The sequence below is a fragment of the Mustela lutreola genome, chromosome 1 (assembly GCF_030435805.1).
Source record: "Mustela lutreola isolate mMusLut2 chromosome 1, mMusLut2.pri, whole genome shotgun sequence".
Taxonomy (NCBI): domain Eukaryota; kingdom Metazoa; phylum Chordata; class Mammalia; order Carnivora; family Mustelidae; genus Mustela; species Mustela lutreola.
The window spans coordinates 277,234,597-277,246,836 of record NC_081290.1 but is presented as its reverse complement, the minus strand read 5'-3'; the positions used below and the strand labels follow the sequence as shown (position 1 = coordinate 277,246,836).

At 55.2% G+C, this 12,240-nt stretch overlaps 1 protein-coding gene across 1 annotated transcript; it reads right to left on the bottom strand.

Moving 5' to 3' along the window:
- Positions 1–26: 26 nt before the first annotated feature.
- Positions 27–11,832, bottom strand: SMTNL1 (smoothelin like 1). The gene is made up of 8 exons (XM_059142709.1): positions 11,638–11,832; positions 7,299–7,987; positions 6,909–7,041; positions 6,718–6,769; positions 5,143–5,301; positions 4,836–4,950; positions 4,564–4,715; positions 27–1,185 (listed from the first exon to the last, which is right to left on the bottom strand). Exons 2-8 carry the CDS (start codon positions 7,983–7,985, stop codon positions 1,041–1,043), a joined length of 1,443 nt encoding a protein of 480 aa, XP_058998692.1. The 5' UTR covers positions 7,986–7,987; positions 11,638–11,832; the 3' UTR covers positions 27–1,040.
- Positions 11,833–12,240: the final 408 nt, after the last annotated feature.

Below are 12,240 nucleotides of genomic sequence, written 5' to 3'. Positions count from 1 at the left end.
TTCATTTCTGTGTTTCTCATGAGCTGTTTTTTTTTTTTTTTTTTTTTTTTTTAAATTTATTTGACAGAGAGAGAGATCACAGGTAGGCAGAGAGTGGGGATGGGGAGCAGGCTGTCTGAGCAGAAAGCCTGATGTGGGGCTCGATCCCAGGACCCCAAGATCATGACCCGAGCTGAAGGCAGAGGCTTAATCCACTGAGCCACCCAGGGGCCCTTCTCATGAGCTGTTCTTGTCAGCGCACATGCTCGGAATGGCTGATAAGGTCATACAGGCCTGTTAGCAGGAAATTATAAGCAGCTCAGGGGTGCATCTCTAATGAATGATAGAAAAGCAGAAACAAGCCAGAACTTCAGCCTGAGCTGGAAGGATTAACTTAACCTGAAGGAAGGACCTTCAGGGAGCAGCCATCTAAGCTTCTGGAAAGCTGCTGCTTGTAAGAAACTGAGTGCAGGTGTCTCCACGGGCCCTGCTAACTTAGCTTGAGATTTCCAGAGAATCTCCTAGCCCAGCACCTAATCTGGGAGAAGTGTGGAAACAGGGAAGAGAATCAGGAAAAGCACCACCAATAACTCAGAATGTACAAATGCACTCACTTTTGGACTCACTTATGGAACACTAAGGGGACAGGCTCCCGGTGAGGCTGTTTGCTCATTTCATTATCTCATTCCACCTCCATCAGGTCTGTTCAGACCGGAAGCTGAGACTCAGAGAGGTTAATTCACTGCCCCGAGGTCACACAGCTGCATATTGGTGGGGGGTGGGGGAAAGGAGTTGGAGGGGGTGGCACCCAGGCCACTGTCTTTTCCCAAGTGGCATCCTGGTTGTTGAGGAGATCTTGTCAGGTGAGGAACGCTGGCAGCCGGCAGGGGTTTATCATTCCAGAGGGAGCGAGGTCCCGGGGGGGTGGGGAGAAGGGGAGGTGCACCGAGGGGGCAGACAGGATTTTATAAAAGGACTTTTAATGCGTTTAAGACTGGTGCCACCTGCCTGGGCCCAGGCCCCTACTCTGTCCACCTCCACCCACAGGGCCGGTCCGCTCCTCATTTCTTCTTGGTCTTCACCAGCCCCTTCTGCACAAGGCTGCGGTACAGCTCCTGGATATAGGTGTAGACGCACTTGGAGTCAGGCACCGCCAGCCGCACCATGTCGTCCACCTCCAGCAGCTGGGCGCAGTCGGCCAGTTTCCTGAGGGACAGAAGCCAGAGCTGAAGCATGTGGAAGCCAGGGGAAAGGGGCAGCCCAGCCAGGGTGAAACCCACAGAATCGTGTATGTTGGAGCCGAGAGGTCAGCTAGGCTGACCAACCCATTGTACAGATGAGGTCACTGAGCTCCTGACAGTCCAAACTCAAACTCAGCTTGGTCTGATCCCAAAGCCCACGTATGTCCTCAAGTTCAAAGCAAGTAACACAGCTGGGACTCAATCCCAGGCTTGCCTCCGGGCCTCCTTGCCCTGGGTCCCGGCAGTCCCAGCCTGTCGGGCTGCCATGGGTGCTGGCAGTGGGAGAATCCAGGGTCCCAGCAGAAACCCTCTCGGGCCAGAGATAGCCAGGCTGAAACCCAAGCCAGACTGGCCAGAGAGCTAGGGGAGGGGCGCAGACTGGAGGACTGCCAAGAATGAGACAGGGTCCCTGCGACCAGTGTGGTGTTTTCCCCTCCTGGGGGTGGGTCAGGATTCTGTCCCCCTACAGGGTTCTTTCCCCCTACACAGGAGAAGCTTCATTCCCACTGGACCTGAGGACTGGCGAGGCTGGGCTCTTCTGGTTGCACAGCTGACTGGGGGGCGGGGTGGAGAGCACTGGCTGGTCCCCCACATCCCAGGACTCCATGGAAATCAGGTGAGTTCCAGAACAGGGACAGTGGGGAGGTAATGGCTGGGGAAGGGGCCCCCTTACTTCATACACTTAATCTTCACACCAAACCCAAAGAGAAGGGAAGTCTATGGTCAAGAATCACAGAGCTAAGAAGACGGGGACAAGATCTGAATTCAGCAGGTCAGACTCTCCATCCTGCGGCCCCGTGCATCCCTACCAAAAGCCTTCCTTTTTTGCTGTTGCCTGATGCCTTCTGGCAGCAGGGTCCTTGTCACCTGATTATTCATCTTGCCTCCCCTAGCTTTGCCTGGCTTGGAACCAAAGTAAGGCAGCTGCAGGAGGACAATGACCTGTGTCCTGCGAGCCAGGGACACTTGGTTCCTGGCATTCACTTAGAGCTCTTAGCCTCTACTGGGAGTTTCATGTCCATGTCCCAGTTCTGCCAAGCCTTCCTGTATGAACCTAGGACGTTGAGGGACCTCACTACAGCTGAGAGGATTGAAGGGGATGCGCCAAAGAAAGCTCTTAGCAGGATGTCCAGCACCTAAGCACCCTCAATCCGTGGGGCTTGTCATCATCATTAAAGCTGCTTCTGAACCCAGAGCAGGACCTGGCACTCCTGACCCCCTCAGCTTCGCACCCCAGTGCACTCACTCCATCTCTTGGCAGGAAAATATGAAACTGGAAGGGATCTTCTGAAATACCAAGTCGGGTGTTTTTCAAATTGCATTCTTGGTGCCCTAGAGCCCCGTACACGTGCCTCAGGGAGCATCTTGGGAAGGGTGTTGGGTGCTTAGCTGGTGTGCTCCAGGAACACCTCCCAACCTAGAAAGCTCTCCTTTTGAGTGATGACCTTGATAGACCATGAACTCGAGGCTGAGGAGTGAAGATATAAGGAAGCTGACAGAAAGTGGAAAATGGTGAGGTTAATGGATTAGAAGTCCCCACGGAGTTAAAAATCTCTGGGAGTGGGGCTGCTAACCTAAGTGAGTTAGAGAGGTGAGGGGTGGGGGCAGGGGGAGAGAGTTCAATGTCTGAAACCAAGATTTTGAAGGTGGTACAATTATTGGCAAAAACTAGGTTGTTGGGGCCCCTGAGTGGCTCGGTGGGTTAAGCCTCTGCCTTTGGCTCAGGTCATGATCTCAGGGTCCTGGGATTGAGCCCCACATCTCTGCTCAGCAGGGAGCCTGCTACCCCGCCCCCTCTGTCTGCCTCTCTGCCTACGTGTGATCTCTATCCATCAAATAAATAAATAAAAATCTTAAAAAACCAAAAATCTAGGTCGTAACCATGAGCAGGTGGCTGAGAAGAGTGGCCTCAACTAACTGAGGCCAGTGGGTTATAATGATTCCTTTTAACAGGTTACTTCATCCAATGTCATCCAGGCTACGGACACTTATCATTTGGGTTAGGACATGCTTTGCACCTTCTGTACCAGTTTCATGACATACAAATTACAACCTTGAACTCCAACCTCTAGGAAGGAGCTAGTGTTTGAAGCAATACGTACACTTCATAAGAAAAGTGTTATTTAGTTAGATGAAAGTTTAAAAAAAAATAAAAAATAAAAAGGTCCCCCTGTAATCTGTCGGCATTCACTTAATGTTTTGTTTGAGGAATCTGCTGAAAAAGAAAAACCCATTTGCAAAGCACAGCTCCTCCTCCGTCTTCTCGTTTTGCCCCTGGGGGACACGCAGGCCCAGAGAGGAGAATACTGCTGCCCCAGGCTTCCCCACGGGTTTGTGGCCAGGGGCCACAGGCAATATCCTCTGCCTAATCTGTTTCTACCTGGTGGCTCAGAAGCCTCTCCCTGGGGCTAGAAGAAGGTGTGCGTCTGGTATGCACTCTCTGGGGGCCCTAAGGCCATCACCGTGTACTCTGGCCTCCCAGGTAGGTACAGACAGAGGCCTCCGGCTGAGGCCAGCTCTGGTGGGGCTTTAGTGGTGGGAGTACCTCGCCTCCCGCCACCACCCAGCAGCCACGTCTTTGCTTCTCAGGTTCTTCCTTGGGCTCTGCTGTTCCTCACACTCCTCCTGCCCTTCCAGGACCCCTTTCTCCATCCCACTGCCAACACCCCTGGCATCCAGCCACGTGAGCCTCAGCAAGAAATCCCCCTCCAGATTCCAAAGTGATGAATAACTACCAAAAAACTGCTATTATCCATCATCATATAGGAACAACAGCTCAGATCCTTTTTTTGGAGTTTTTGCTGTGGGTTAGGCACTGCTATAAAAACCTCGCTTAATTATTTACTTAATTCTCACAGTAGCTCTGCAGAAGAGGAAACCTCGTGCCCATTTTAGAGATCCGGATGTGAGGGCTCAGGAGGTAAAGGAGGCTGTTCGAGATCACATCACACTGCTAAGAATTGGCAGACTCAGGCGCTGGCCCCAATCATGGCACTTTCCGTGTGTAAAACAGCAGGCCTGCCTCCTGCCTATCGCTCGCCCTGCCTGTTCTCCTTGGGGCAACGCCCCCTGACCCCCGCGTTACAGATCACACAGAGGGGTGTGCTTGTGGTCCGTCTTGCCCTTTAGACTGTAAGCCATGACAAGTGGGGACTCTGTCAGGATGGCTGCGTCCTGACACATAGCTCCTGGCGATCGAAAAGCACGTGTTGGATTTGTGACCCGTCTGACCCGCCAGCTCTCTGCCCTGCGTGAAGCCAGGCTCCGGAGCATCCCCCCTTCACATCCCGCCCCCCCCCCCCGCCCCTCACCCCGGGGACCACCCTCAGTGGCTGCCACTCACTCTGCTGTGTCGAAGGCCAAGGTGAAGTTGTGCCGGCGCTGCGTGGGCTCCAGCGCTGCGTAGTCGAAGGCCTCGGGGAAAAACTTGTGGATGAGGGCGCAGAAGGCCATGCCACTGCTCCAGCTCGAGGAGAAGTTCTGGATGTCCACGTGCTGCCAGCGAGTGGGGCCTTGATAAGCCTCGGGCTGGAGGCCTGCCCCACTCGGACCCACCCCAGCCCTGCCGCCCTGGGGAAGGGTCCCCGCCCCACACGGCCCCTGCTCCACGCCCACCTCATAGTTTCTTGTCATGGCCCGGCACCACTCCAGGAGCATGTTCTTGACCCCACCAATGGCTGCCCCTGCGGCCTTCGTGTTTCGGAACAGGGCAGTGGGGCCCGTCGCAGCCCTGCAAGAGGAGGCATAGAGAAGACCGGCCCCCAGCAGTGAGAGGCCACAGGAGGCCCCATCGAGGAGGAGCCCGGGCCCCAGATATCAGTCCTCCCACCTGGCCTGGGCTGTTCCCACGCCCTCAGGCCTCCCGGCCCCACTGATGGCTCCATGGTTCACCCGGGAAAGCCCAGCCCGGCCTGCACCCTACCCGCCAAACTTGTCCACGATGGCTTTGCGGTTCTGTGCTCTGGGCCCCCGCGGCCGGGCAGGGGCTGACACCCTGCGCTCTGGTGCCTTCTCTTTCTTCTTCTCCTGGGACGGAGGGGGCTCTGTGGGACTCTGGGGCACATCGCTGGGTGAAGACTCACTATGGAGAAGGTTCAGAGCAGTGTGAAAGGGCCTGGGACCAGCCACTCCAGAGCACAAGGTGGGGGCAGGAGGTAAGGGGCCGGCTGGTGGTGGTGGGGAGCTCCCTGCAGTCAGAAGAGGTATAGGAAATTGTAGCCCCCCACTCCTGGCACACGTCTCCTCTGTGCCCAGCACTGGGAGGGGGTCGAGATGAACTAATGAGGCTCAGTCTAACTTTGGGGGGAGCCTGTGGTCTGGTGAGATGTGTGGGCAGAGCTAAGACAAGTCTGAGGTCTGACCTGAGTTTGAATCCTGGCTTTGCCTCTTATTTGCTGTGTGATCTTGGGGCTGTCATGTCACTTCTCTGAGCCTCAGCCTCCTCCTCTGGAAACTGGGGACACGAAGAGCTACCTGACACGGCGGCTCTGAGGCTCGAGAAAGAAGGGGAGTGGAGAGCACCCTGCGGAGCCCGAGTGAACATGCACCCACTGGCTTTCCTAAAAAAAGTGGCATGGAGGTGGATCTCGAGTCAAGACAAAGGAGTATTCTTCCAATGAGTCAAGTTGCACGATGGCAATAAGGCTCTCACTTTATCCAGCACCCACCGGGTACCCGGCACTACGCGCGGGGCTCTATACTGTTGTTCTTTAAAAAGATTTTATTTATTTATTTGACAGAGAGAGAGAGAGAGAGACAGTGGGAGAGGAAACACAAGCAGGGGGAGTGGGAGAGGGAGAAGCAGGCCTCCCGCTGAGCCGGGAGCCCCATGAGGGCATTGATCCCTGGATCCTGGGATCATAACCTCAACCAAAGGTAGACGCTTAAGGACTGAGCCACCCAGGCGCCCCTCTATACTGTTTTATAAAAATAATCTCTATGCCCAGCATGGGCCTCGAACTCATGACGCAGTAATCAAGAACGGCATGCTCTCCCGAGTGAGCCAGCCAGGTGCCCCGCATGTAAGCTTTTACGGCATGTAAGCTTCACGCTAATCCTGTGAGGCAGGTACGATTACGCGGTGGCTTCACACAAGAGAACAGCAACGTGACCAAGACCACACAGTTGGTAAGTGGCAGAGTCATTGTCTGAACTTGGGCTTTCTGCTCACGCTCTGTGGGCCGTGCTGACGCCACGGCAGTATGCTCAGGGACAAGATGAGGAGCCCCGAGAAGATCTGCCTAGGACGCTGAGGAGGAGGAAGTGGAGGAGGGGAAGGTGGGGAGGCTCTAGCGGTGGAGGGGGCATGGTCCCTTCGCTTCCAGCCTCTGGCTCCTTTGGTTTCCTGGGCTCTGCCCTGGGGTAGGGGGCTGAAAGCCGGGAATTCTGGAATATCTCTAGATCAGTCGCCAGGGAGACCCAGGCCCAGGCGACGGTAGACTTGGAAGGGAGTGTGTGGGAGAGGCAGCTGGAACAGGGCGCCAGAATTTGACATTACCTGGCTGAAGGGCTGGTCTCTCCAGAAGCTGCCGAGTCTGGACCCAGCCCATCTGGAGGGAGAGCGGGGAGGGAGAGAGGGAAGCTGGAGCTATCTTGACTCACCATTGCTGTCGGCTCACCCCTTCAGGGTAGCTCCTGCACCCCCACCCCCCCCCCCACCCCCGTCCCTGGGTCCCTGGACTCACTCACCTGGGCTGAGGCCACTGCCCTCTTCTGTGGGGCTCTCCAGCCATTCCTCAGGGGAGCTGGGAATCACCCCTGCTCCCTCCTCCGACTCTATCTGCGCACCCCCGTCCTGCTCTTCCTTGGGACTGCCTGGCTCCTGGAACCGGCATGACCTGTATGGGCTTGTGGACGCACAAGCACCTGTCCCAGGCTTTGTGAGGACTCCAGGAAGATCCGGAAGGGAGCCTGGGGCTCCTGGGCTGTACCCCCTCTCCCCCGGCTCTTGATGTCATTCAGAAGACTGGACTTACCCGAAGGAATAAAGCCAGGGGGTGGGAGGCTTAGTTCCTGGGGTGCAGGGGACTCCAGAACACGGCGGGGGGCCTCCTCCCTCCTCTCCTCTGCCACACTCACCGCCTCCTTCTTCACATCAGCTTCCTGAGGTTCAGCGTCGGTCTCCCCTTCCACAGCAGCCTTCTTCTGAGAGTCTGCGGGGGCCTCTGGGGCACTGGCTTTCTTCTGGGCTTCAGCTGTGGGCTCCTCTGTCTTGCTGCTCTTCTCCTGAGAGGCTGTGGTGGCCTCCTTCCCATCAGCCTCCTTGGCTTCAGTCTTGGCCTCCTGCTCCCCAGCAGCCCGGTTGAGCTCAGCCTTGGTCTCATTGTTCCCACTGGCTTCCTCCCTGGATGGAGGCTTGGCGTCCTTCTCATCAGCTTGCTGCTTCTCAGAGGCCAGCACGGTCCCCTGTGCTTCCTCAGCCTCCCTGGGGTCGGCCTGGGTCTCTTCCTTCCCATCGGTCATCTGAGGAGCCACTGTGGTCTCTTCCTTCCTGCCGTCTCCCTTGTGACGTTCAGCCTCTGCTTTGGATCCCACCTTGACCTCATCCAACCCATTGGCTTCTCCCTGAACTCCAGCTGGGGCGCCGTCCTCGGCTGGTGCTCTTTCCTGCTTTCCCGCTCCGTCCAGGGGCCCCTCTTTTCCGCTCGCCTCGGTGGTGCCTTTGGCCTCTCCTGCAGAGGCTCCACTTCCCTGCGTCACAGGGGCCTCTGGGGTTGGGGAGACAGTGGTCCCATCCTCAGAGGGCTTCTCCTCCTTCTGCTCCATCTCTAGAAAGTAGAGACAAGCAGACTTGGTCATGCCACATCCCTGCATGAGGTGAGGAACCCGCCCTCAGAGAGCATTGGCCTGGGAGTCCGGAGGCATGCTACTCAGTCCCGGGTCCCCCATGTCGCCACTGCCTGGACATGTGACAGGAGCATCCGTGTTCCCTGTGGTAAAATGAAGGGGTCCAGTGTTGCTTCCCCAAGGGTGAGATGTTGGGCCACATGGACTTGGCCTTGGATGGTGTTCACCCAACTGCCCTCTGCAGGCCGTGGCTTGGGCTTTAAAGAATATTAGATCACGTAATTCCTTTTCAAGGACTTTGCCTCTTTTCAATTAAGCGAATGAAATGGTTAAAACGGGATCCTGGCATCAGGAACACCCGTGGAGTGGTTGTTCTTCTCCCTTTTTAATGGAGGTAGTAGCTAGCCTCGGTCTCGGGCTCGGAGCCCAAAGCAGGGGGGAGTATCCAGATCGAATCTAATAGTACTACTGGGTTTCCATTGTATTTTTGTTGTTGTTGTTACTTTCTATTTCTGGCCAGTGATATTGAGTTTCCATTTCCAATAGTGATACAAACTTTCTTTTAAAAATATATTTGTTGAATTTGAAAATAAGTTAATTCAAAGGAAGGCATTCAGGAAAGCAGGACACAGGTGGTACAGATGTGCCGAAATCCCGGGGGTGGCGTAAAAGTGCCTGAAATTTGGGAAACCCAGGGCCAGCTGGTCTCTGGGGCTCTGCCAGCTCCACCAGCTGCCACCGCTCTGTCTCAGCTTGGCCAGGGGTTCTCCGCAAAGGTGGGCCTGGACATGGGAGAGTTTATTTTGGTGAGGAAAAGAAACGTACTCTCCCTAACCTGTGCCAGAGAAATCTGACCCTCTAACTGCCAGGGGTGGGGTGGGGAAGAGAGAGGTTGTGATAACTTGACATGAGCCCTCGTATTCGAGTACTGTATATACTGTAGGATCCACAAAGACAGGTGGGCGGGGGGCAGGCAGGGCCACCTCCTTCACCCCCCTGCCCTTCTTGGGTGTCTGTTTACAAAGAAAACAATCCTCAAATAGTGTTCAGGGCATGACTCAGGGAGTAAGAGAACGAGGTACTCGTGTCACCGGCTAAAAATACCTTCTGCCCTCTGCCGTGCCATCATTCTGGGCGACAGTACCCAGGGCACCTGGGCAGTTGGGACAGAGGCAGGAAGACAGGCAGGCTGGTACAGGGCTCCGTTCCCTGCCATCCACTCAGGTCTTACTGCCCCCAGTCCAGAGTCCCCAGGGTCCCTGGATTTGGGACCCCCACGGTTTCTGAGGAAGCCGACTGGGATTTGCAAAGATGCTCACACTGTCCTCCAACCCCACCCCTCCCACCAGAGCCCCTTCATGGTTCAAAAGTTTCAGCAATGTATTAACTAGGAGCTAACCAGCCAGAGTTGGGATGCACGTCAGTGGGGATCCAGGAGGCCGTGGAGCCAGATTGACCCCTATCGCTTAGTTGCTCACTCTGCGACCCGAGCTGACCTTCTGCTTCTCAAATCCTCAGTTTCTACTGACAGTGACAGGATTGGTCTAGATGAGATTTTCCAAACTGTTCTGTGGAAAACTAGGGTCTCCTAAGACATGAATAGGAGCTGGGGTTGGGGAACTGTGTTCTCTGGAGGAGGCTGTTCCAGAAACAGCCTCCTCTTTCCCCTTTTAGAGATACACAACTTCATTAGTAAGGAAGGGGGTTCTAGATACTCCGTAGTAAAGAAACCTTAACTTTGCTTAGCCTGATTTAACTAATTGTTCCCCAAACCCATTTCACCATGGATTTCTTTTTTTCTTGCTTTCTTTTCTTTTTGTTTTGCTTTTCCTGAGATGCTTCTACCGCCATCTCAAGGAACGCCCTGTGTCCCAGAAGCGAGTATGGCAGATGCTGGCCTAAATCATCCACACAGCCCCAAACTCCATGTTCGTGTTGGGAAGGTGGTGTGGAGCAGTGGTGGAAACCATCAGTTCTGGAATCTTCCCACTGTTTACTAACGGTGTGCTTGAGCAAGCTACCCACCAGCACTGTGTTGTGATGTGGTAGAGATAAAAGCCACCCTGTGGGGTGCTGGAGGGTTAAGGAAGCCAATGCATGGAAAGTGTTTTGAAGTATGCCTGGCCTGAAGGGAGCACTCGGACTTTATTGTATTATTATTATTTTATTTATTTATTTATTTGTATTATTATTATTTTTAACTGGGCTCCACGCCCAATGTGAGGCTTGAATTCACAACCTTTAGATTAAGAGTCCAATGCTCTACCCGCTGAGCCTTGTGTCTGCCTATTAATGTTGGCTCTGACCCAACCATGAGGGCATTTCGTTGGTAAGACAAGGCAAAGAGGACTGAACACCAGTAAGATGACAACAGACCCCTTTCATACCTCAGAGTGCGATGGTGCTTAGCTAAGACTTACCAGAGCCCTGGAGCCATCTTCCCCTTCATCTACCTGCTACACTGGGGTTGGGGGGGAGGATGTGAGGGAAGGAAGGGCAGGTGCACGCATGTGCACGCACACATGCACGCACGCATACGCACACACCCCTCAGCTTTCCTGGGTGCTCATCACCTCAGCTCTCCACAGCCCCCAGGCTTGTCATAAATAGATAAGGAGTGAAGAACCCCAGAATGTGAGAAGCCAGGGTAGCATCGCCCACCCCAACACTAAGGATCCCCTAGCAAGTTTCCAGCTTTCCCCACAGTGCCCTGTGGGACCTCACTCATTCCTTACTCTTGCCCTTTGGAGTAGGTGTTCCCGGCCCCATTTTACAGATTAGGAATTTGAAGACCCTTGAGTAAAGTCACAGGACAATTAAAGGGCCCAGCCAGACCTAGAATCCATTTCTCCTGAAAACCAGGCTGGCACTTGTGCCAAAAAATGCTGCTGCTCTGGCCAGTTCTTCAGCGAGGGTCCCTTCAGGGGCCCTAGCCGGGTGTGAGGGGCACCCCACAGGTGGGCAAGGGCAGCTGCGTGTGGCTGAGGAGCGCAACTCTCTCTCTTCCACGTGCACGGCAGGCCTCTCCTCCGTCCCCTCTTCCTCTCCACGGCCCCCCTCCTTTTTCCTCCGGGGAAGCCTACAGATGCCCTGTTTTGTATCCAAAGCAGCACTCCTGACAGCTCCTCTTCCCTCTCCGTGTTTCTCTTGGCTGGCTGGGAGAAAAAGAACCCAGGAGCTCGAGTTCCAAACCCCAAATAATGTAGACGACACTTGATGGTTCTGTTAGAACCTCCCCGACCCCCTGACACCCAGTCTGTCTTCTTGTGGTCCTGAGGCTTCCGCCATCCCCCATCCCAGCCAGTGATTCCCCCTTGGAGAAACCACTCTCAACGGCTTAGAGAATTTGCCTCCCACCCTGACCAGACCAGGACGAGACCAGACTCCCAAGGCCCTCTCTGCCCCTGTCAGGTCCTCCCAGAGGATGGCCACCTGCAGGCTTCTCTGTAGGTGATTTCGAGTGGCCCTCTGGCATCCAAAGAGAGTTGACAGAGAGGTGGAGAGGATTAGCAAAGAGCCGGGATTTCTCCAATTCTGTGGCTCCATGAGGAGGCCCCCAGCCCCTGGAAGGTGGGAGAGGGATTGGCAGCTCGAGGGGGACACTTAGAAAGGGGCCCGGAGTTTCTCCTACCTGTGGGGCCTCTGCCTGGGGGTTTTGGAGCTGTCTCTTTCCTCCAGCTGAACGACCGCACTCCTGGGCTGCCTTTAGACCCAGCCAGTGGCCTCCAGCCCCCAGCTCTTCAGTCGGCTGCCTCCCCCTTCCACCCCCCCTCCAACCCCCCCACACCCCCACTCCAAGAGCCTTCAGCAGAAGAAGAGCATTGTTTATGGCCCTGTTGGTACAACACTTTCCCTTGGCCTAGGAGGCTCAGATTTCCCGTGAGGATCTGACAGGTGGCACCTTTCAATCACAGCCCAGCCCGTCTTTCCTGCCCTGACCCCGGCCGTATCCATCCTGTGGCCACTCTTCTTCCCTAAGTACTCGCCAGGCCCTGGTGACCCCGAAAGCCAACAGCAGGCCATGTGGAAGATGGTCACCAGCCCTCTGGGCTCGCCTGCCCATCGAGAGAGAGCCCGGGTTAGGTCTCCTCTGCTCCCTCTGCCCCCCTCACCCCATGTTCCTTTAAATAGTCTTTTACTCTTCCTCAGACAGAAACAGCTGCTGAAGGGTGGGCTGCAGAGGGGGTGAATGGGACAGCTGCCCACAGGGGATGTCTCGGGGCTCACACAGCAG

Bases quoted from the DNA above. Each gene is read 5' to 3' on its own strand.
- SMTNL1 (XM_059142709.1), bottom strand. From the start codon at position 7,985: ATGGAGCAGAAGGAGGAGAAGCCCTCTGAGGATGGGACCACTGTCTCC. The intron at 5,302-6,717 runs GTAATGTCAAAT...CCTTCTCCATAG, and splicing joins GAGACCAGCCCTTCAGCCAG to TGAGTCTTCACCCAGCGATG. The intron at 4,716-4,835 runs GTGGGCGTGGAG...ACTCGCTGGCAG, and splicing joins CCATGACAAGAAACTATGAG to CACGTGGACATCCAGAACTT.